Source organism: Besnoitia besnoiti, chromosome II, assembly GCF_002563875.1.
Source record: "Besnoitia besnoiti strain Bb-Ger1 chromosome II, whole genome shotgun sequence".
Classification (NCBI taxonomy): domain Eukaryota; phylum Apicomplexa; class Conoidasida; order Eucoccidiorida; family Sarcocystidae; genus Besnoitia; species Besnoitia besnoiti.
The window spans coordinates 4,318,217-4,337,321 of NC_042357.1; the positions used below are offsets into that span (position 1 = coordinate 4,318,217).

At 59.1% G+C, this 19,105-nt stretch overlaps 3 protein-coding genes across 3 annotated transcripts; 1 reads left to right on the forward strand and 2 right to left on the reverse strand.

The window, feature by feature from the left end:
* Window positions 1–1,077: 1,077 nt before the first annotated feature.
* BESB_039600 (alpha tubulin TUBA1) lies at window positions 1,078–4,103 on the reverse strand (the record flags this gene model as incomplete). The annotated part of the gene is made up of 7 exons (XM_029362546.1): window positions 1,078–1,219; window positions 1,422–1,682; window positions 1,895–2,154; window positions 2,302–2,472; window positions 2,964–3,308; window positions 3,556–3,673; window positions 4,042–4,103. The coding sequence occupies 7 exons, from the start codon at window positions 4,101–4,103 to the stop codon at window positions 1,078–1,080; spliced, it is 1,359 nt and encodes a 452-aa protein (XP_029221511.1).
* Window positions 4,104–6,766: 2,663 nt separating this feature from the next.
* Window positions 6,767–16,393, reverse strand: BESB_039610 (uncharacterized protein; the record flags this gene model as incomplete). The annotated part of the gene is made up of 13 exons (XM_029362547.1): window positions 6,767–8,304; window positions 8,601–8,894; window positions 9,029–9,518; window positions 9,717–9,905; window positions 10,223–11,185; window positions 11,696–12,088; window positions 12,351–12,533; window positions 12,972–13,440; window positions 13,624–14,156; window positions 14,442–14,716; window positions 15,036–15,195; window positions 15,508–15,648; window positions 15,803–16,393. 13 exons carry the CDS (start codon window positions 16,391–16,393, stop codon window positions 6,767–6,769), a joined length of 6,219 nt encoding a protein of 2,072 aa, XP_029221512.1.
* Window positions 16,394–17,453: 1,060 nt separating this feature from the next.
* On the forward strand, window positions 17,454–18,606 carry BESB_039620 (ribosomal protein RPS9; the record flags this gene model as incomplete). The annotated part of the gene is made up of 3 exons (XM_029362548.1): window positions 17,454–17,917; window positions 18,160–18,319; window positions 18,412–18,606. The coding sequence occupies 3 exons, from the start codon at window positions 17,454–17,456 to the stop codon at window positions 18,604–18,606; spliced, it is 819 nt and encodes a 272-aa protein (XP_029221513.1).
* Between the last annotated feature and the right edge of the window lie 499 nt (window positions 18,607–19,105).

The following is a 19,105-nucleotide window of genomic DNA, read 5'->3' on the forward strand; positions in this document are numbered from 1 at the left end:
TCCCGCAAGCGGTAATCTGTTTTCCAAGGTATGCGTGTAAGCGCTGTATGCGTGTAAGCGCTGAAGGCTGCTCGCGCCTCTCGCCTCTCGTAGAAGCACGCAAGTTGCCCAGTGGCGCGTTGATCGCTACAGTAACAACGCCAGTGCAGCGAAGCGCATCCAACTCTCTCGTTCATCGCCCGATGAATCAGAACATCCCTGCCGAAGAGACGTCCCCCGAGGGCGCGGCTGCGTCTTGGTTTGCGTTCCTACACGCCTTCGCAGGCGGCCGCGATCATGCGTCACGCTGTGCTTTCGGGGCTCGGACTGGGTCGGCGTTCTCGCGGGTCTAGCAAGATGTGACAGAATCCTCCTTGTTTCCAGCTTGTCTACACGTTTTGGTTGACGGTGGAGGGAATGAAGCGATTCCCTCGCCAGTGATGGCATGTCAGACGCCGTCTGCCGCGTGCTCGACATGCAAATTGCACTCTTGAGGCGCTGGAGGAGCTACCAAGGCACGGCCCTTTTTTTGCAGACATCAGGATCGTTCCAAACGCTTCGGCGCAGGCGACACTGCAAATGCGCAGGCGGCCGGACAGCGTGTCTATCGCGTGTGCGGTTTGCTCAAAAGTTGATATTTCGGAGGTGCCGACTGCAGCGGTCACTTCCCCGCAGGCTGCACATATGAGATGATGCTGTAGGCACCACATGTGGAGTGCAGACCCCAGCTCAGCTCGCCACTACCGAGCGAAGACTGTACTCCACTGCGCCTTGCCGGGGCAGCGAAAATCTGGCTGTGTTTCTTTCTTGTGATACACATGCACCGCGAAACGAAACTCGTGGCTTGCGACAAATGCACAGATACCTCTACAAACCGGTATCGTTACCCCACTACACGTGATTTTGGCGTAGCACAAAACCACACAACAAATCACATGACGCGGCATGGCCACTTCGGGGCCACGCTGGGGTTGCCATCATGCGAGAAAAAAAGAAGGAAAGTCCTCAGACGGAGCTTCCCACGTACGCAGAAAAACGTACACAGTGTTACAAAGAAAAGAGACTCGCTACCCTTCCTGTCTGCCCGTCCCTCATCTTCTACCTTCTTGTGGGCCTGTTCTCGAAACTCGCTGGACGCTGCAGTGGTGATCCAGCGACCTCGATGTAGTCCTGCTCGAGTGCAGCAAGATCTTCGCGAGCTTCGCTGAATTCGCCTTCCTCCATCCCTTCGCCCACGTACCTGCAAAAGCCTCAGCAACACCAGAACTCGTTTCGAGACCGTCTGCCGTCAGCGCGTTCGTGCCCAATATAAACCCTTGGTCTCTATGAAATGCCTGCGATGCCTAATCGCCACAGCACTCTTTCTCTGCACCATTCCATCGCAACTCTGAAAGTGGTTGGCGGTGAACAAGGTGTTTCTCTGGAATGGCGTAGTGGCTCACCAGTGGACGAACGCGCGCTTAGCATACATTAGGTCGAACTTGTGGTTCATTCTGGAAAAGACCTGCTCCATCGCCGTTGAATTGGCGAGCATGCAGACGGCGCGCATGACTCTTGCTAGATCCCCGCCAGGGACGTATACGGGCGGATGGTAGTTGATGCCGACTTTGAAACCGGTAGGGCACCAATCAACGAACTGAATGGATCGTTTTGTCTTCATCGTCGCCACCGCCGCGTTAACGTCTTGCGGACCTACATCGCCTCTGGAAACGGACAAGAGAAGAGCCACGCGAAGCCAACCAGTGAAGCGCGCACGCAAACAGTTGACGCTCTCTCTGTATCCATGTGCGAAGGCACAAGCGTCAACGCATCGGTTTGGTGCCGCCCCGCCGATGCAGAGCTACCTTGTGGAGCAAAACAAGCATTCAAGCGTGGGCTTTGAGGCTTGCCACGTGGGAATTTCTTTGTGTCTCACCTGTACATTAGGCAGCAAGCCATGTACTGGCCGTGCCTAGGGTCACACTTTGCCATCATGCTCGCCGGCGCGAACGCCGTGCTGGTCAACTCAGGGACTGACAAAGCGTCGTGCGAAGCCTTGTCGGGTCCAACTAGAGGCGCGTAAGACGCGAGCATGAAATGGATTCGCGGATAAGGAACTAAGTTCGTCTGGAACTCTGTGAGGTCGAAGTTGAGAGATCCCGCGAACCGTAACGAGCACGTCACGGACGAGATAACCTGCCACACAGAACACGCTCGTATTCGATCACGTGTAAGGGGCAAGGCGAGGATGTGGATCACAGCGTAGGGAGGGGGTGTTTGTGACGGCTGCGGCAGACAACAGAGACGATTGCAAGCAAGCCGTTGCAGAGATGGCCTGCTCACCTGAGCAATGATGCGGTTGAGATTGACATAGCTTGTCTTCGGCAGATTCAAGTATCGTGTGCAAATGTCGTAGAGCGCCTCGTTGTCGAACAACACCGCTACGTCTGTGTTCTCGAGTAAGGCGTGAGTGTTGTGGACGGCGTTGTAAGGTTCCACCACCGCAGTGGAGATCTGCCAGTCCAAACGCAAGCAGCACACGCAAGACTACACTCTCCTCTTCATGGAAAGTCCTGAAGAAGACCTCAGTACCTGATCATGTGTTATGTTGGGAATAAGCAACTAGCGAGCAACCGTCCATCTTCAGCGGCGGCAACCAGCGTGTGCGCAGCAACTGGCGGCTCAAAAAAAGGCGGCTCCGGAGCTGAGCGATGCGTGAGACACAAGCGTGTCCGTTACCACCCTCTGGGTGCTGGACGACTCCCAATCGGTTATAACATCGAAGTTCACTGTCGCGCGATGCCATTGCCATCTGTTGCCAAGGTGATCGGTTCGGTTGTGGTTTACTGCAAAATAAGGAGTTCGTTTTCTGTATCCGCTGGCTCGAGGCAAAGGATCTGCCTGCATGTCGCAGTGCCTCTTTCAATCGGAATGTGCTGGCTGAACCAAGGCACTACACAGATCTGAGAGTCAGGCGCACCTGCTCATGAGCACGCGGGTCATACCTGAGGAGAAGGCCAGGCGCAAAAATTCATTTTCGTCTTTTTGCCAAACTCGTCGTTGAGGCGCTCAAGGATAGCGGAGCCGAGACCGCTTCCGGTTCCGCCTCCTGCAGCGGCGAACATGATAAACCCCTGGACGCCACTGCAGTGCTCCACAAGTCTTCTGGTCCGATCGAGGGCCAGACCAAGCATTTCCAAGCCCACAGTGTAATATCCACGAGCGTAGTTATTGGCCGCGTCTTCTTTTCCACTCAGCATTTGTTCGGGGTGGAACAGCGACCTGTACGTTCCCGTTCGAATCTCGTCGATCGGGGTTGGTTCAAGGTCGATGAACATAGCTCGAGGTACCTGCACAGAATAACCGGACGCCACGTGATATCAGTGAGATACGGCTTGCTGCAGAAAAATCCACAGCTCAGAAACCAGCAGCTCTCCACGTGTTGTACGAACTGTTCGTGCTAGCCTAAGGGAACCTGCAAACTTGCCTATACGAGACAGGTGCAGCCTGAAGAGCTCCAGCCGGCCGCGTGGAAGCTCTGAATCAGCTGCGGCTGTCGGTGCTTCCTTCTATGCACGTGGCTTGTGTGAGTCTCACAAATTTTCCGACGCTCGATTCCGTGAAGAAAGTCTGAAATGCTTCATCTGCAGAGTTCCGGTATCCTTCGTCCAGTGCACCATCCGGGTGAATGCCATGCTCCAAGCAGAAGAGCTCCCTACGCAGTGAAGGCAACAAAGAGACACAGCAGCGCGACTGAAACAGAGCACAAAATTGAAAAGCCCGCTTCGCGAACACGTCACGCAGACGTCACACGAAAACCGTCAAAATACATGCGAAATGTGGGACTGACGGGAAGTAACTTCAAGGAGGATGCGCACGGAAAAGCTCGTGGTGAGGGGTGCAAAACGTTAATGGGTCAGCGGGCACCTGCTGTGGAGGCCGTCAACCTGTGAATGCTGTGACGTGAATGTCCTTAATGCCTGCTTTGTACGGCGGACACTCAGCATCGAGGACTCAAGCATGGATTTAAGACTTGGCAAACAGCACGTTATTCCCAATGCACGACGGATTAGCCTTGCTCACCAGCACGCGTCACCCATTTGGACGCCGGCCTGGCCGACGTGTAAGCAGATGATCTCCTTCATGGCGTGCGAAAATTCTAGACATCAGGAGATGCAAAGAATGGCTCAACAGCGAAAGGGGGCTTGGACTCGCATACAAGAGAATACTAACAGAGCTCAAGGCGTTACTCTGTGGCTGAAGAGAAGATGCAAAAGCATGCTTGCTAGGCGAACACGACGCTGAGGAATTCCAGTCGCAGTCGCTCTACTGCACGAAGATGCGATGCACCGTATTACAACGCTGAAGCCTGAGGCACACGCCTCAGAAAGAACGGCGGCAAGCAGCCTTAAGGGACGAACAGTAAAGTTTGAGTGGCGAGGTTACCAGGGAGGAACTTGCCGGAAGTCGGAGCCTGAGACAGCAGACGTTGGAGGCTTAAGTGTGGAGCCTTCCCTGCATTGTGGACATTCCGTGGACGGAGTCTGCACGCACATGCAGAGTGGGAACCGGCCAGGCCGTCTACAGCTCCGGAGGTCGTTCGAACGGAAGATTTAGACGAAAACGGGGAGAGAGTTCTCTCGACAAAAGCGGTGAATACGGTCAATTGACTCGTTCGCCGCGTGCCTCATGTCGAGCCGCAAGCAGAACCGTCCTGTCGCTTGTGTTATTACAGACCCGCTACACTCTTTCTGTTCCAGGATAGAAAGATCGTTGCGGAAGTAGAGCGATTCCAAGTCGCAGATGTGAACATGCAAAACGAGTGACAGCGTGCAATGAGTCAAATCGCCGTCTCCGGTGCGTCAGCTAGCGGACGGCAACGTAGTCGTGCTGGCAGGGTTGCTGCTGTGAGCGGGAACCGGATTAGAGACATCTGTCGAGCGCCACGTATATGTGTGTCATGCTCAATATCACCAAAATTATGTCTTGGATAATAGTGGCAGTCAGCGGTTATTCTAGTACGGCTGCGTCTGCGCGGAGACTGCGGTGAAAGTCGTTTGCGGCGGGCGCGATATTCGTCCGGCGCTGGCGGGTGGTCGCGATACTAGTCCATCCACGCTATGATTCGCCCGAAGTTTCGATGGTGGAAAAAGCCTGGTGTGGCGTCTTCGCCACGGCCTTTTAGACTGTCTGTCGATAGTGTTTGTTCCTCCCAGACAGGTGGCACAACTAGCAGAACAGAGGCATCTCTGTCGCACAGGACGTGACCCTTGTTTCTCGTCGTGCAGTGCTGAGCCAGCCGATTATGCGAACATCTTGGCGAGCGCATTGGCACTCGTCACCAGACGACGGCAACTGCAGACTAGAGCGTCACGGTACGCTGACCCTGAGAGTATTCCATCTAGGCGGTAATAGTGGTAGTCCTTAGTTGCCAGTGGCGTAGCTGTCGCACGTAATTGCCACGGATCGACGGTCGGGTGCCAGCCGCGAACGATTATCGCGTGCATCTGTCTCGTAGGACCATTGCACGGGCTAGAAAATCCGTCAGTATCCGTCTTGAGTGCGCCGGCTGAACAGGAAACGCTAGAGCGCGATACGTCGCGGTTCGGTGTGGAGAGTCACCACCGGACTGACTACTACGATGAATCTGCACCGGGGCCTCCCTTCTACAAGACTGTGCAAGAAGCGTGGCGCTCAAGGAACGAATAGGCCCACCTTCCTGTCTTAAGAACCCGTACTTCTTGCTGTTTATTCGGCGTCCTGCATCATCATCCTCAGCGACAGCTTTGTAAGACCATATCCCTGCCTTTCTCGCAGAAACGCGGTTGAATGGTGCTACGCCCCTTTCCCGCAAAACAAGCTCTTTCGAGTCTCTGCTTCTATACGGGAACTCTACATCAAAAATGACTGGGGTGTGCATAGGAAACGGACTGGCGTGGTTTCTCGAGTGGCATCGGCGGAAGCGTCGTTCCACAGTGCTGCGGCAGCCATCCAGACAAACACGCTGCTTTTAATGCTGCAACCGGGCGTTCAACTATTGCCCCGCGCTGGCGTGATAACAAATGGTAACGTCCACACAAACTGCTACTCCCCTAAGGGTGTCGTGCCGAACTCTGCTCAGCGAACTCGGCGGGCGCGCTGCAAGGGCTTTACGGCGAGCCTGCCTATTTCTGCGATCGAGTGGATACTTCCCTGAAGCAGTGAAACGACCTGTACAACCTCGTCATGTACTCGAAGCGCTGTGCTTGTCAGGCAGTGACAAAAAAAACCCTGATCCCGCAAGTGTGCGCCACTGCAGTTTCGAGTCCGGTTTAAATGCACTGACATCACTGCAAGCAAACGCATTTATATGAACCCGTGAGAAACAATGAGAGGAACGAGCGGGGAAGACACACAAAACATACATGGGCGGAGACAAGGTAGAGTGACTCTCCCGAAAAAAACAAGGGAAAAAACCTGCTTTGCTATGTACACTCTTGCGGCAGGAGCCACGTATACAAGGCCCGCGTTCCCTGCCTATTAACAAGGTCGCTCTGAGATCGAGCAAATGTGAAGAGACAAAGAAAGCTTGTTCCCCAACAGCTGTGCGTCTGCTCGCGTATTTAATGTTAGGGTAGGGAACTCCTCAACCCACTCTAACGTGCCGCCCGGTACCCGGGTTCTTGGCGCCCTGGTGTTTTGGGGCCTGAGGAGATGGGTGCGTTGAAAAGTACATCTCCAGAAGCAGCATATCACGTCCTGCGCGCGAATCACCGTCCGCTCTCCAACCCCTCAGAAGCTCCGCCCGCCCCCCCAGCACGTAGCTTGTTCAGAAATCCTGGTTGAGGCCCGCTCCCACCGCTTTGCGGTTTCCGTCTTTTAGTGACATGAGCACGACGCCTTTTTCCTCCTTCAGGCGGCGGATCAAGGCTGTTTCGATGTCTCTTGCTTCCCCTTTGCCCCGCACTCTGACCGCCAAGACGCGCGCGTGCGCCCAGAGTGGCGAGCGGCTATGCGTCCGCAGACGGGTTTCGAGCCTCTCAGTTTCGCCAACATACACATTCGCGCAGAAGCCTCCTAAGTCAGCAAGCGCATGCTCAGATCGCGCCTCGCTGTAGTCTGCGCCTATCGCAGAAACGCCAGACTCCAAAAACGCGAGCCGATGCACCTTTCTAGCGACGGTACAGGGAGCTACAAGTACGTAGACACACGCAGCGCCATCCTGCCACGGCGGCGGAGCGGCAAGTCGCCTCGACAGCGAGGGCAGCTGAAGCACTTGCGGCGCAGCGCGTGCGACTGATGAAGCCGCGGCTGCGCTGTTTCTGGCAGTTTTGTCGGCGCTCGGCCTTAGTTCGTGGGCACTTCGCTCGGTTGCCTTCCTAGACGCCCCAGGCGTGATGCGAACTTGTTCCGCGCAAGCCACCTGCTGGGTTGTCTCTATGAGTGTCAAACGTAGGCGATCTAGGAGACCGTTCAGGGCCATTGCGGAAGATGCGAAAGCATGAACCAAAGACTCACTCCTTTCGAGTGTATCCAACAGCTCGCGGGGCCGACCAGAGTCGGCGCCAGCCCCCGTATCTGTTTGCTCCTCCTCCGACCCCTCCTCTGCCGGGGTCTCTGGAGATCTCTCAATGACTGAATCATCTGTCAGCTCTCCTTCCGTTACAACTGCAGTGGCCTCCTGCGCAGTGTGAAAACCTCCGTCTCCTGCGTCAGCCCCACTTCCAGATGGGGCTGCGGGCCGCCCAGGAGTTGCAGCGAACGCCGTAGTCTGTGTTTGCACACTAGGGGCTTGATGCTCGCCGTCCCTCCTCGCTCTCACAGTCCCGGGTCTTGTTTTGAGCATAAGAGACGGTGATTCGCCGTTTTCTTGGCTCGCCAAGGCGACATGCGGGGCTGTGAACCCCAGCTCGGGCGCGTCTAAGTGCGCCTGGAGCTCGTTCGCCCTCGTGATGATGCCTGGGGGCATGCCCACTTTCCAAGCAGTGAGCATCGCATTGCTGTCTCGGCAGACGCCGTCCAGGAGTTCGTACGTGTACACGCGATCGGCCTGGGCTCCCAAATGGTGCGCGTGGATCCGCTGCAGAGATTCCGAGGCAGCGGCGGTGCCGCCCTCCACGCTACCTCCGCTCCCCGATTCCTCTGGGGGAGTCTGAAGGCCGCCGCCGGGCGTCTCCAGGCCTCCGCCGACCGCTGAGCGCGCATCCGCCGATGCAGGCTGAGACGTCTTCCGCACGCCCATACGCTTGAATCGAACGTTGGCCGGGAGATCAAGCGGCAGTCGGGTCAGCTCGTTGTGCAGATGCGTCGACAGGACGCCGTGAGTGCGTCCGCGGCAGAGGAGCTCGAGGGCCGCGCCAACGAACCCTACGAGGAGATACACACACACGCACACGCGAGGGCTGCATGCCACCAAGGAGGTGAAACCAGCCAGCAAGGAAGATCCGCTGAGAGCCCTGGACGCGAGCCCGGTCGGGTCGCCTTTCAGAAATCTGCCTCTTGCGGAATGCAGCTAGATTTCTGCACCCGTGTGCGAGTCATGGTAACTGTATCTATGAACCCCGCCGAGCCGCGTGGGAAGGAAGTGGCGATTTCAAACTGAGTTCAACTCAAAGAGTCCCCCGATCGTTAGCCAACGCGAGGGGGGGGCAAGGGTCGCTTACCGGCTCCCCATTTGGGTGCTGTTCCTTTGCAGGGTTCGTCAACAATCACAAACGGCGTCGCCGCGTTTTCCAGTGAAACCTTTTCTGTGGAAGACGTCAGGTGGCCGGCCTCGGTTGGGGGGGCGTTCCCGCCGTTGTAACCGCGCGCCTGCGCGAGGATACTGTGCAGCTGAGAGAGCTCCTCGAAGAAAAAGGATTTATTCTCAAGCGGCGAGTCGTGAGCCATATAGGACGACGACAAGAAGGCCCCGTAGCGGGGCACAACGGTCTCGGGGCCGCAGGGGCAGAAGAGGCCTGAACGCAGCAAAACAGCCAGAGGAGGGAGGTCGTGATAAGAGCCGCGCTGAGGATGAAGGAACGGCCAAAGACTGCACACGGGCTCCATAAACACGCTAAGCACTGAAACCTCCGCACACGCAGCTTCTCACCTGCGTTCGCGAGGACGACGAGGGCGAGGACCGAGCGGCAAAAGGTGCTTTTGCCTGCCATGTTTTCGCCTGTCAGGACAAACAGACCGTGCATGCCGAAGGAGTAGCTGACCACGGCGTCATCCTTTGAGGCTTCACCCTGCGGAAAAGGCGGATCCTGGAGCACCGCGTGGCCCGTTAAGCCACGCGGCGCGTCGCCCCTCGACGGCTCGGCTGGACTGGGGCCCTTTCCGACGTTTTGTGCCCTCTGTTCGCGCGTCCATTGCCCGCTCTCAAGACGCGCGTGCTGCGCGCTGGGCGCCGTCTGCGCGGCGGCCGCCAGCTCTGCCTGCTGGCGTAGTCGCTGGAGTGCAAGCGTTCGCGCGTTGGGCCGCGGCATGTAATATGGCGTGAGCGTGTCGACCTTCAGCGCCGCTTTGGCCGTCGGGTCAAGCAGCTGAGGCAGCTGCCAGCCCTGAGTCGCTGCGAAGGCCGCGTGCTGGCTTAGACTCTGCGCGCGCCATGAAGAGGACAGGGGCCACGGCGGCCGCGTATGGAAGTCCAAAGCACCCGGCCTTCAGACTGAAGTGCAGCTCCATGAAACACTCGCGGGGGGCTGCGTCCGCGCGGCGAGACACACTGTCCAGTCTCATCTGCGAGCAAGCAGGCTCAGCTGCACTTCCCCCCTCCGCAACGTAAATCCTCTTACTTGGAGAATGATGATGAGATGCGACGCCAGCAGAATTTCGGGCAGCAGCGGCTGGAGGTCTTTGCTGAGTTGCCGGAGTCGCTTCTCGACGGCAGCTGCCGCAAAGTTCTTGGCGGTGGTGTAGGCTCGGACAGACGCGGCCACGCGCGGCGTCGTCCACCCAGAGGCGATCTGATGTCCGTGTCTGTCCTGCGCGGAGACAAACGACGCACAAGCGCGACGACCCTGAGGGACCTGCGGCAGGCTGTGCCTCGCTTTGCCGAGTGGATAGAGGCACTGTCTAAGAGCAGCACGATGCATGTGGAGCACCAAAGCATTTGGTGCTTATCGTGTTCGCCTGCATGCGCGGCGGGGGCGTGAGCTTTGCATATGTTTTGCAGTGACTCTGTCGTGGGTCTGGCGTGCGAGTCCAGAGGCCATTCCGCCGCGCCAGGGCCCCGCCCCCCTCCTCATGTGCCCTTCTAGCTGGGACGGTGCTGCGTGAACCCGCAGGCCGCCCGACTTACTCGAGGATGCTCGGGAGTCTTGCTCCACTGGGAGGTTGTTGACCGAACTCCGCTTTCGACTTGAGACCGCGCGTGGCGTGCTTCGAGTTCTGCGGCAGCGTCAGCAGAGGCCGCGTCTGGCGGAATGCCTGAGGCGATACCTCCCCCAGCTCCCGCTGGGTCGTCTTCGAGGGCGAAGTCAGCCGCCAACGCCGAGGCGGCGCGGTGCCCGAGGTCGTCGTCCAGGCTCTCGCTCCATGCCCCGGCCCCATCTTCGCTGTAGGAATTGAGGCCGTTTTCCGCGCTGTAGAGATCCTCGTTTTCTGCCGCGAGAGCCGCGCTCGGACTTGCTTTGCCCGCGCTCTTTCTGCGCCCGTTCCTGCTCGCGGCCTTGAGCGGCTCGAGTGGCGGTTTGCCCTTTTTCAGGTAGACTGACTCATTCAGCGTGTCTCCCCACAAGCGCTTCTGCAAGGCGCCGAGAAGCCGCGGCCATTCAGCGTCGCCGAGCTGCCTGGCTGCGCCGCTGGAGCCCGCCCTCCCCAGCCCCGCGGAAGGAAACGCCGGCGCCAAGCGCTGGCGCTGGAGGGCTTCAATACTCGAGAGCAACGCACTGGGCGGGATGCGGATCCTCTCTCCGTGCATCTGTAAGAGCGAGGCGATACGGGGGGGCGGCGAGGACGAGGAGGAGGCTTTCGCCGGCGCTTGGAGTTTTTCTACAGCAATGAAGAGGTCGACCAGATCGCGAGCTGTGAGGAGAGTGGTGGACTTCACTTTGCTCAGCCCCGCTCTGGGTCGGCCCGCGGAAGGCGCGGAGTCCGCGGAATCGAGGAAGTCCTCCAGCGCACACACAGGACGAAGCGGCGGCATCGACTCGATGCCCGCAAAGTCCTCAAAGATCGCAATCAGCAGGTCGTCCACGGCCGCCGCGACAACCGCGTGAGCATACGGCACGCAGAACGGCTGGATGTGGCCGCGGAAGCGCTCCTACAGAAAACAGGTAGACCCGTGGATTCCACAGTCGCGCGAAGAAGGCGAAGAAGGCTAAGAAGGCTGGGCCTGCGCTGGAGAAGTGAGATGACAGTCGTTCTAGTAGATTCCCGAGCATATTTCTCTGCTACAGCTATCGTGGGTGCAGTTCCTACTGGCACGAAAGATTTCAACTGGTCGGGTTCCTCTAGGGCTGAAGACGAATCCCAGTATCCCAACTTTCTGTTGATCCTTGGCCGCGCGCCTGCCGCGCTGACCACTACACGCTACCGAGGCCAACGGTCGCAGCAGCCGGCCAGCGGACGGCTGCCGCGCTGCGAGGCCGGCGGATGTGAACCATATGCGTCGAGATCTCTCAGGCCGCCGCGCTTGTCAGCCACTGTGGATGGAAGACCTACCCTGGGGCCGCGAAAACGACCGACGCGGCAGGGTGCACTAAGCCCTCGAGCCAAAGTCGAGCCTTGCAGAGGCAGCCCTGACCGATCCCTGACTTCTTCAAACGCTTACCATGCGCCGAAAATAGTCGTCAAGCAGAGGCAAAAGGCCCCGAGTGCTGCTGCTGGTTGCGTGGCCCCCTGCCACCGTCGCCAGCGCCCGCGAAGCGGCTTGGGCCGCCGCCTCCCGCGCCGCTGCGGCCTCAGCCACTGCGCGTGCGACAGCCGCCGCAGCTGACGCGGCCTGCGCTGGGGACGGGTCCTCCTGGCCGTCAGACCCCCCTAGGGTTTGTGGGTCTCCAGACGGCGTCGGCTGCCCCCACCCCGAAATGTCCGCATCCGCCGTAGTCCCCACGTGGACGTCTGTGGCCGCTGCCAGGCGACTCATTTGCTCCGCAGCTGCGATGGCGGCGAGCGCGGCGCTCTCCGCGGCCTCCTCTTGTTCCTCCTCTTCTAAGAGAAGCACCTGCGAGACGAAGGGCAGCAGTACACGACAGCGCGCGTTCGACGAGTCTGCGGCACCTGCCCCCAGGCGCCCGCGGCCCAACTGCGGCCGCGAAGACTCTGAGTTGTTCTTCAGCTTCTACGGAGCGTCGCTGACAAGATCTGGCAATCTGGGCGCGCGGCTTGCCTTCGAAAAAACTAGACGAACGCACAGGAACAGCGAAAAGCAGTCGCTGTGCATCGGTGTTGACATCGCCCGCTTTAGGGCCGTTGATAGAACGCACCTGCTCGATAAGGCAGATCGCCTTTTCGACGCCCTCCAGGAATCGATCCTGCGAGACCTGCTGCTGAGTCTCGTGCTGCAAGACCGTCAACAGTGGCTTCAGCAGCGAAGGAGGGTAGCGCCGCAGGCAGTATCGCGTCGGCGCCAACAGGGTCAGGAGCTCGAGGAAAAAGCGACGGTTGGCCTGCGGAAAGGTTGAAAATCGCACAAGTCGCCGCACATCCGGCGAACAGTGAGCACGTCTGTTGGGTCTCGTGGCGTGGGCGCGGCTCCTGCCGCTGCTCCCTGGCTACATCGTTGAGCACGTGATGGGCTATACACACCTCACGCCAGTGAAGTGACGCAGCCAAACTGGCCGCACTCCATCGAATATCGTGCAGATATCCATCCCACAGCGTGTGTGTCCGCGCACGCTCAGGCCGGAAGAGCTGTCCCCTGTCGCTGGGCTCAGCGAGTCATGTGCCACCCCAGGGTTTGGAGATCCAAACGCCGACTTTGCGGCGGCCGCTGCAGCGCTTCATTCTGCGTTTCAACATCCCTTGCCGCCGCTTCCTTCTCTCTCGACGCTGAGCCACGTCGCGCAGAGAGACCTGGCCGCTGAAGAGCTCGTTGAGCGACTCACTGAGCGCGACGAAATCACTTGCACGAGCTTGCCCGCGTCCATGACTCGAACTGCCGGCACCAGCAGCAGCGGCGGATCGCCGCCTTCGCCTGCCACCTTCTCGCGTCCTTCAGCCGCCCGCTCGCCCGCGCCGGCTACAACGCCTCCCGCAGGCCTCCCAATCCCCGGCTCGGCTCCATAAAAAATGCGGGGGGGCAGTTGCGGCCCGCGGCTTTCGGCAGTCGACTCGAGCGCGTTCTTCGTCGAGGGCGGCGAGGCCCCACACGAGGCGCCGGGGCCACCATCGCCAGAGAGCGACGACGCGCCTGGCGGCGCAGCCTCTTCACCGTTTGAGCCTGGGAACGGTTTCATGAAGGCCGACGAGAGACGGCTGTCTGTGCGGCCGAGCCGCAGAAGCTGCCTCAGGATGCTTTGTATCGCGTCCGCGACAGAATGCGGTGGCGGAAACAGCAGCAATCGCTGGAGGAACCTGGCGAGCAGAACAAAACACGCCAGCGACCACGCCCTCGTCAGCAAGAGCGAGACTTCCCCAAGACAGGCGACGCGGGCTGCGGGCCTGAGCGTCAGCCCCGCGGAACTCGAATGCAGCGTTCGATGAACCGTGGAGGGCAGCAGCGAGACTACAGAGGAGAGGCGTCGAAGAGAGACTCACCGAGCAGCTGTGACGGGCGCACCCGCCGGCAGCGCAGCGAGATGCAAGGGCGGGACGAGGACCGACGAGGTGGAGGCGACGATGTTGCCTTGCCTAGCGGCAGACGTGAGAAGCCCGAGCTGCGACGCCGTCGACACATACAGGGGGTGGGGGCGGTGGCGATGTAGTTTCGCGGTAAACGGCGTGGAGGACTGGGCGCTGCCGGCGAAGGCGGGCTCTGGCCTGTTCTCAAAAGACTGCAGCGCGCCCTCCCCAGCGCTCCCCGCGGGCCCTCCAGCGGCGGCGCGGTTTTCTGGGCCTGGCGGCTGTGTTGACGGGGGGTTCGGTGAAGATCTTGGTGGTAGCGAGGAGGGAGCGGCCAGCGAAGGCATCACCCCAAGGTCTGACGGGGCCGCTGCGGGCTCGGGAATCGCAAGAGAGGGAGAGAAATAGTCCAGGTGCGAGCGAATTGTGAACTCCGAGTGAGGCAGCTGGAGAGACGCCGTCAGGTGTCGAAGCACGGCGCGGTGGAAGGCCGACGGCGAGCTGTAATCCTGCGGAAACCACACGAGTCGCCACGCACTCTAGATGAAAGGCGCCCGCTGCAAAGCAGTGTCCAGGCGCCTAGCGGGACGCAGGAGGAGCACGGCATCGGCTGCGCTCGACATGCTTTAGGGTCTGGGCTGAGGTCATGTGCACATCCGCGGGAAGACGCCAAATCCCCACAGCCCGCAAAAACAGCGTGGGATTTGCGTAGAAGGCGAGTCAACGAGCGCGGCATTCCCGCGTGTTGACCTGACCCGCACAGCGTCTCTTGTGCCGGGTTTGTACGCGCTTACCCTGAGGTAGATTTTTCGCAGGGATGGAAAGAGGCGCCGCGCCAGCCGCGTGGTGCCGTCGCCGCGAGAGCCGAGTGCAGGAATCTGGTGCACGTAGAGCTCGCCCTGGGGCATTCCACCGCTTGCAGACCGAATGCGCATTTCCACGCCTTCAGCTGTCAGCCCGCCCTCCACTCGAAGCGTCCGCTGGGGAACGTCAATCTCCCCGCACGCGTAGCCCGCGCTCGGCGAGTAGTACAGGGAGAAAACGGGCTGCGAGTCCGGCGTGTGTGCGCCTGAAGCCCACAAAGCGCAGAGCGGCTCCGAGCGGAATCACTAACCCGAGAGGCAATGAAGCGCCGCGACCGAGACGATTGTGGCGTTCGCGCAGTCCGGGCCGCACAACCTGCCGCCCATGCACTCGAGCATCCCGCCGGCCTCCTCTCCAGAACTGCTGCATGCCTCTGGGCTTGGCAATGGAAGCCAGAGGCTGTGTAGGGGCCGCGCAGCACACCCAGCGCGGGGACGATAGGCGCGCGACACTGCAACCGGCAAGCGATGACCGACACGCATGAGACTGTCTGGAGTTGCCCGCATTGCCCCGCATCGGCTCACCAATTTCGCCTTCGTAAAGCGGCATGTGAGCGGGGAGATACAAGGGCGAAGACGGGGAGATTATCTGGGTCAGCAGCCGCAACTTCCTACTGCCGCCAGGCGCGACCGGGGTCGCCGCCACGGGAGACGCGAACTCTTCGAAAACAGAGACTGAGAACCCCTGCAGCACGTCGCATCCGTTCAAGACAAACATCGCAAGTAGGAAGGGCGCGTGAGCTGCGATGAAGACTCCAGGCGAACGCCACGTGCAAGGCTCTGCTGGAGGCACCCGGCCGGCCCGTGGGCTAGCCCCTCCTCCCCCCCCTCCCCACAGCCCGTATGGGGGGAGGCGGGTTTACAGCTGGTCGGTTCTGCGTCGCCGGTGCTTTTCGGATGCACCTCACGACACGCGGGCACTCGATGTCGGCGACACGCGAGGCGGGCACGCACAGTTGGAGGCCCTGCCAGTGGGCGTGGGAGGGCCCGCACTCACTTCGCTCGTTAGGCAGTCGAGCGTCTGTTGCAAGTTTTGCTTCGGGCAGCCCGCCTTCGCCTTGCCGCCCATGGGGTTCAGTCCGCAGTACTCCACGAGCAGAACGGCGTCCAAGCCGTAGGCCTCAAAGAAGTCGCCAACCTGCGCAACGCGAGCCCCGTCCAGCGACAACTGCAGTGAGTACACGAAGGCGGAGTGGTGACTACACAAGCGTTCAAGAAACTGAGGAGTAGACGTGCGAGAAGCAATCGAAGCAGCCAAGTGGACTCCATCTAGAGTATGAAGCGTCGGGAACAGCTCTTTTTTGCATGTGGTTAAGAGGGAGAGCGCTTGCCTGGATAATCAAGACTTTGTCGGGGCGGAGGCGTTTCTGTTCGCGGACGAATACGAGCAGGGGCGGCATGTGGGGCGATTCAGGGACCATGGATGGATTGTCGAACGAAAGAAAGGAGAGCAGACGCCGTGACGCAGGGCGGGAAAACAGAGGCAGTCTAGCCAGGAAGACCGGATGAACGGCGACTTGAGAGGGGGCTCCATCGTCTGCGGAAGAATTCAAGGTAAAATTTTTCCCTGTTTTCGAGGCTCGGCGTAGCCACGAATTCAACAAGGCGTTCTGCGGTCGCGTCCCAGCGTGCTTATCCACGAGAGAAGCCTGCCCGGTGAGACTGGCCGTTGTCGAGAACAGAGACCGCTTTGCGGAAAGCGGGTGTCGCTCCGCATGTGGAGGTGAGTTGAGCGACGTGCTTGTAAGGAGCGAGCCCGACTGAGCGGCACGAATCCCCACGCATTGAGCGGATGAAGCGAAGCTCAGCATGGGATGCCGCGCAGGCCTCGCCGCCGCAGTTGCCGCGGGGTTCAGATGGTTTCGGCGAAAGTGTCGCCGCATCGAGTTTCCTTTTAGGTGTCTGACGCGCCTTGCAACACGATGAAAAAAGTGGTTGCATGCCTGGGAATCTCGCCCCCCCAGCGACAGAAAACCGGGCGCCGGTGACGGCACGCCAGTATCTGGGCAGGCGGGACACTGCCTGGATGGGTGGCACCAGCGGAGGAAAGCCTCCGTGCCTCTCCCAGAGAGAGCCATTATGAGACACAACAGGAAGACAACCGCCGACAACTTCCGTGCGCCTCGAGTCGCCGGGGACGAAGAGGAGAAGAAGACAGTCGGCGGCAGAAGAGAGGAGAGGCCGCCAACTGGCGGGGCATCCCCGTGACAAATCCGCTCGAAAGTGAAATGCCTATGCTGTACACGAGGATCATTTGCATACGCTCCCATTGTAGGCCAGTCGGACAAAGGAAAAGCGCACCATCATGGTTTCCGACACGGTTTCCGCGGTAAAGGCGATACCCTGGCGCGGAAGTGTGTGTAGAGAACGGTCAAGGGAAAAAGCTTCATGGGAGGCCGCTAAAGACTTGGACGCGGAGGCGCTACCACTGAGGGATAGTACTTCATACGACTGCACACCACCGGAGGAAAATAGCTCTCGTGTTGTGCGGCGCGAAAAAGGTTCAGGATATTCGATAGGAAGCCTTTCGATGCTGGCCGTCTTCTGCCTGGTTGCGCGATTGTAGAGGGCTAGTGCTGAGAAGACACCGCGGCCGTCCAGTTTGCGGAAGAGTGCGACAGTCGCCGCCCTCACAGAAATCTCATGACTTAGCCCGTCAGTTCACGACATATCTACCCAGTTCATAGTCAACGCGACCAAAAAACTATAAAGGCCCCAAGTGAAATATAGCTGTCTGTCTTAGCATGAGACGGCCGCGTCGCCGCTCGGCTGTGCATGCAGATGGAGACAAGAACACAGTCGTTGTCGCAGGTCGCACCCGCATGCTGCAGATCCAGATTATCTTATTCAGAGAAATGCCCCATGTTTCCGCGGTTTGGTTTTCGTCGTGTATTGCATATGGTACCTCGAGTAATACGTGCGTGAAATGTGGACTCTGGTAGAATGACTCCCGAATGCTTCTGGCGGCGGGCTGGTAGCAGCAGCCGGTTATACTGGGCGACAGCGTGTCTTGCGATTCTCTTATGTGGCCCTGCTGTTGGGCGATGCTTTATAGTTCCTCCTCGCAACCTGAAGAGTTTCTCTGGGGACTATCCTTTCCTTTTATCTGGTAGGGGTTCGTGCTCTGCGCATCCTGTGGTCGGGAGACAACGGCATGACTGGCCTAACGTCGCGCAGCACCAGTCCCTCTCCGCAGCTATTCACAGGGCGAGGTCTTCGCGACTTCCGGAACGTAAATATCGTTCTTGCGGGCTTACGCTGCTACACGCAACTGTGGATCCCAATTTCTGGGCGGATGGAGGTGATTCGACCAGCCTCTGGGGCGACACCACGCAGGATAGCGAGCCGCTCGAAGCGACGGAGCTGCAGGCGAAGAAGAGGGATTATTCATGGGGAACTCGGAAAAGGTACCACCGCAGAAGACTCCGATAAATAGACGCGCGGCACGGTATTTTGCAGTGCTGGTTCGTTGTCTGCCGGGGAGGCACAGTTACATCTGAGTTAAATGTGTTCCCTTTGCAGTGTCAGAAGTCTCACGCTCGCTGCATCCCACGCAGAAGGAACTCTTTTGCTTCTTCCACAGGCCTAGGCACACCGGGAAATTCGCCGAGCAAACGGTGGTTGTTTCGGTGCTTATGTGTTCAAACAGGTCCTACGCTAGGGTTCGACTTCCCCCCGGAACGGGGAAGCTGACAATCAACGACAGAGATGCAGCCGACTACCTCCAGGACAATCCTTGGTGGATTCATAACTGCGTCGCGCCGCTTATGGAATTGCAAATGGAGAGCCAGTTTGACATCATTGCACAAGTAAGGCATTTATCAAACTTGGCCTCGACAGGAGCATACATCACAACAGTCCCATGGCGGGCCGGCCGGTGCGTGTGTATCTCTTCACTCAGGCTCATGGGGGAGGCCTAGGTGGGCAGTCCGGCGCAATCATGCTTGCGGTCGCCCGAGAGATAGTCCGGCAACGACCAGAGCTGCGTTCGCCACTAAGGCGTGCAGGATTCTTGACGGTTGACGCAAGGAAGGTCGAGAGGAAGAAGTTCGGGCTTCGCAAAGCCAGGAAGAAGGAGCAATACAGCAAACGGTGATACGCGGAGTCCCGCTCACCAGGTGAAAGCGCGCTGCATCATCTGCGCTCTTGTTTAACGGATCCTCACCTGCGAAGCAAGAAGCGCATTGATAAACACCTTCGTCAGCACGCGTGCACTCTTTTTGCACTAACATCAGAAAACTTTTGAAACAACCTTCGCAGCAGGTACAAGTGTCCCCGTGGGCTTGTCTCTGTAATACTCATCCTGAGTGATGGATCCATTGCCTCCGGGCCGAGGTGGAGGCGGCGCTGGCATCAGTTCCACCTGGAGCATGCGATTTTCAAACTCGTCTACGCCAAGGGCATTCAGATTGCTCTCGTCTTCTTACGGTTTCCCCTCGAAGTCCCTGATAGTCATTGCTATGGTTTCACGGATGGGAGCCGCTAGAGTTTTTGAAGTTGCCTACTTGCACGAGCCTTTTACGCGTAGCGAGGACCCACCCATCCTCACCGGTGGGATTCATAGGCGATCCTACAAATAGACGCTAGCCTTGATG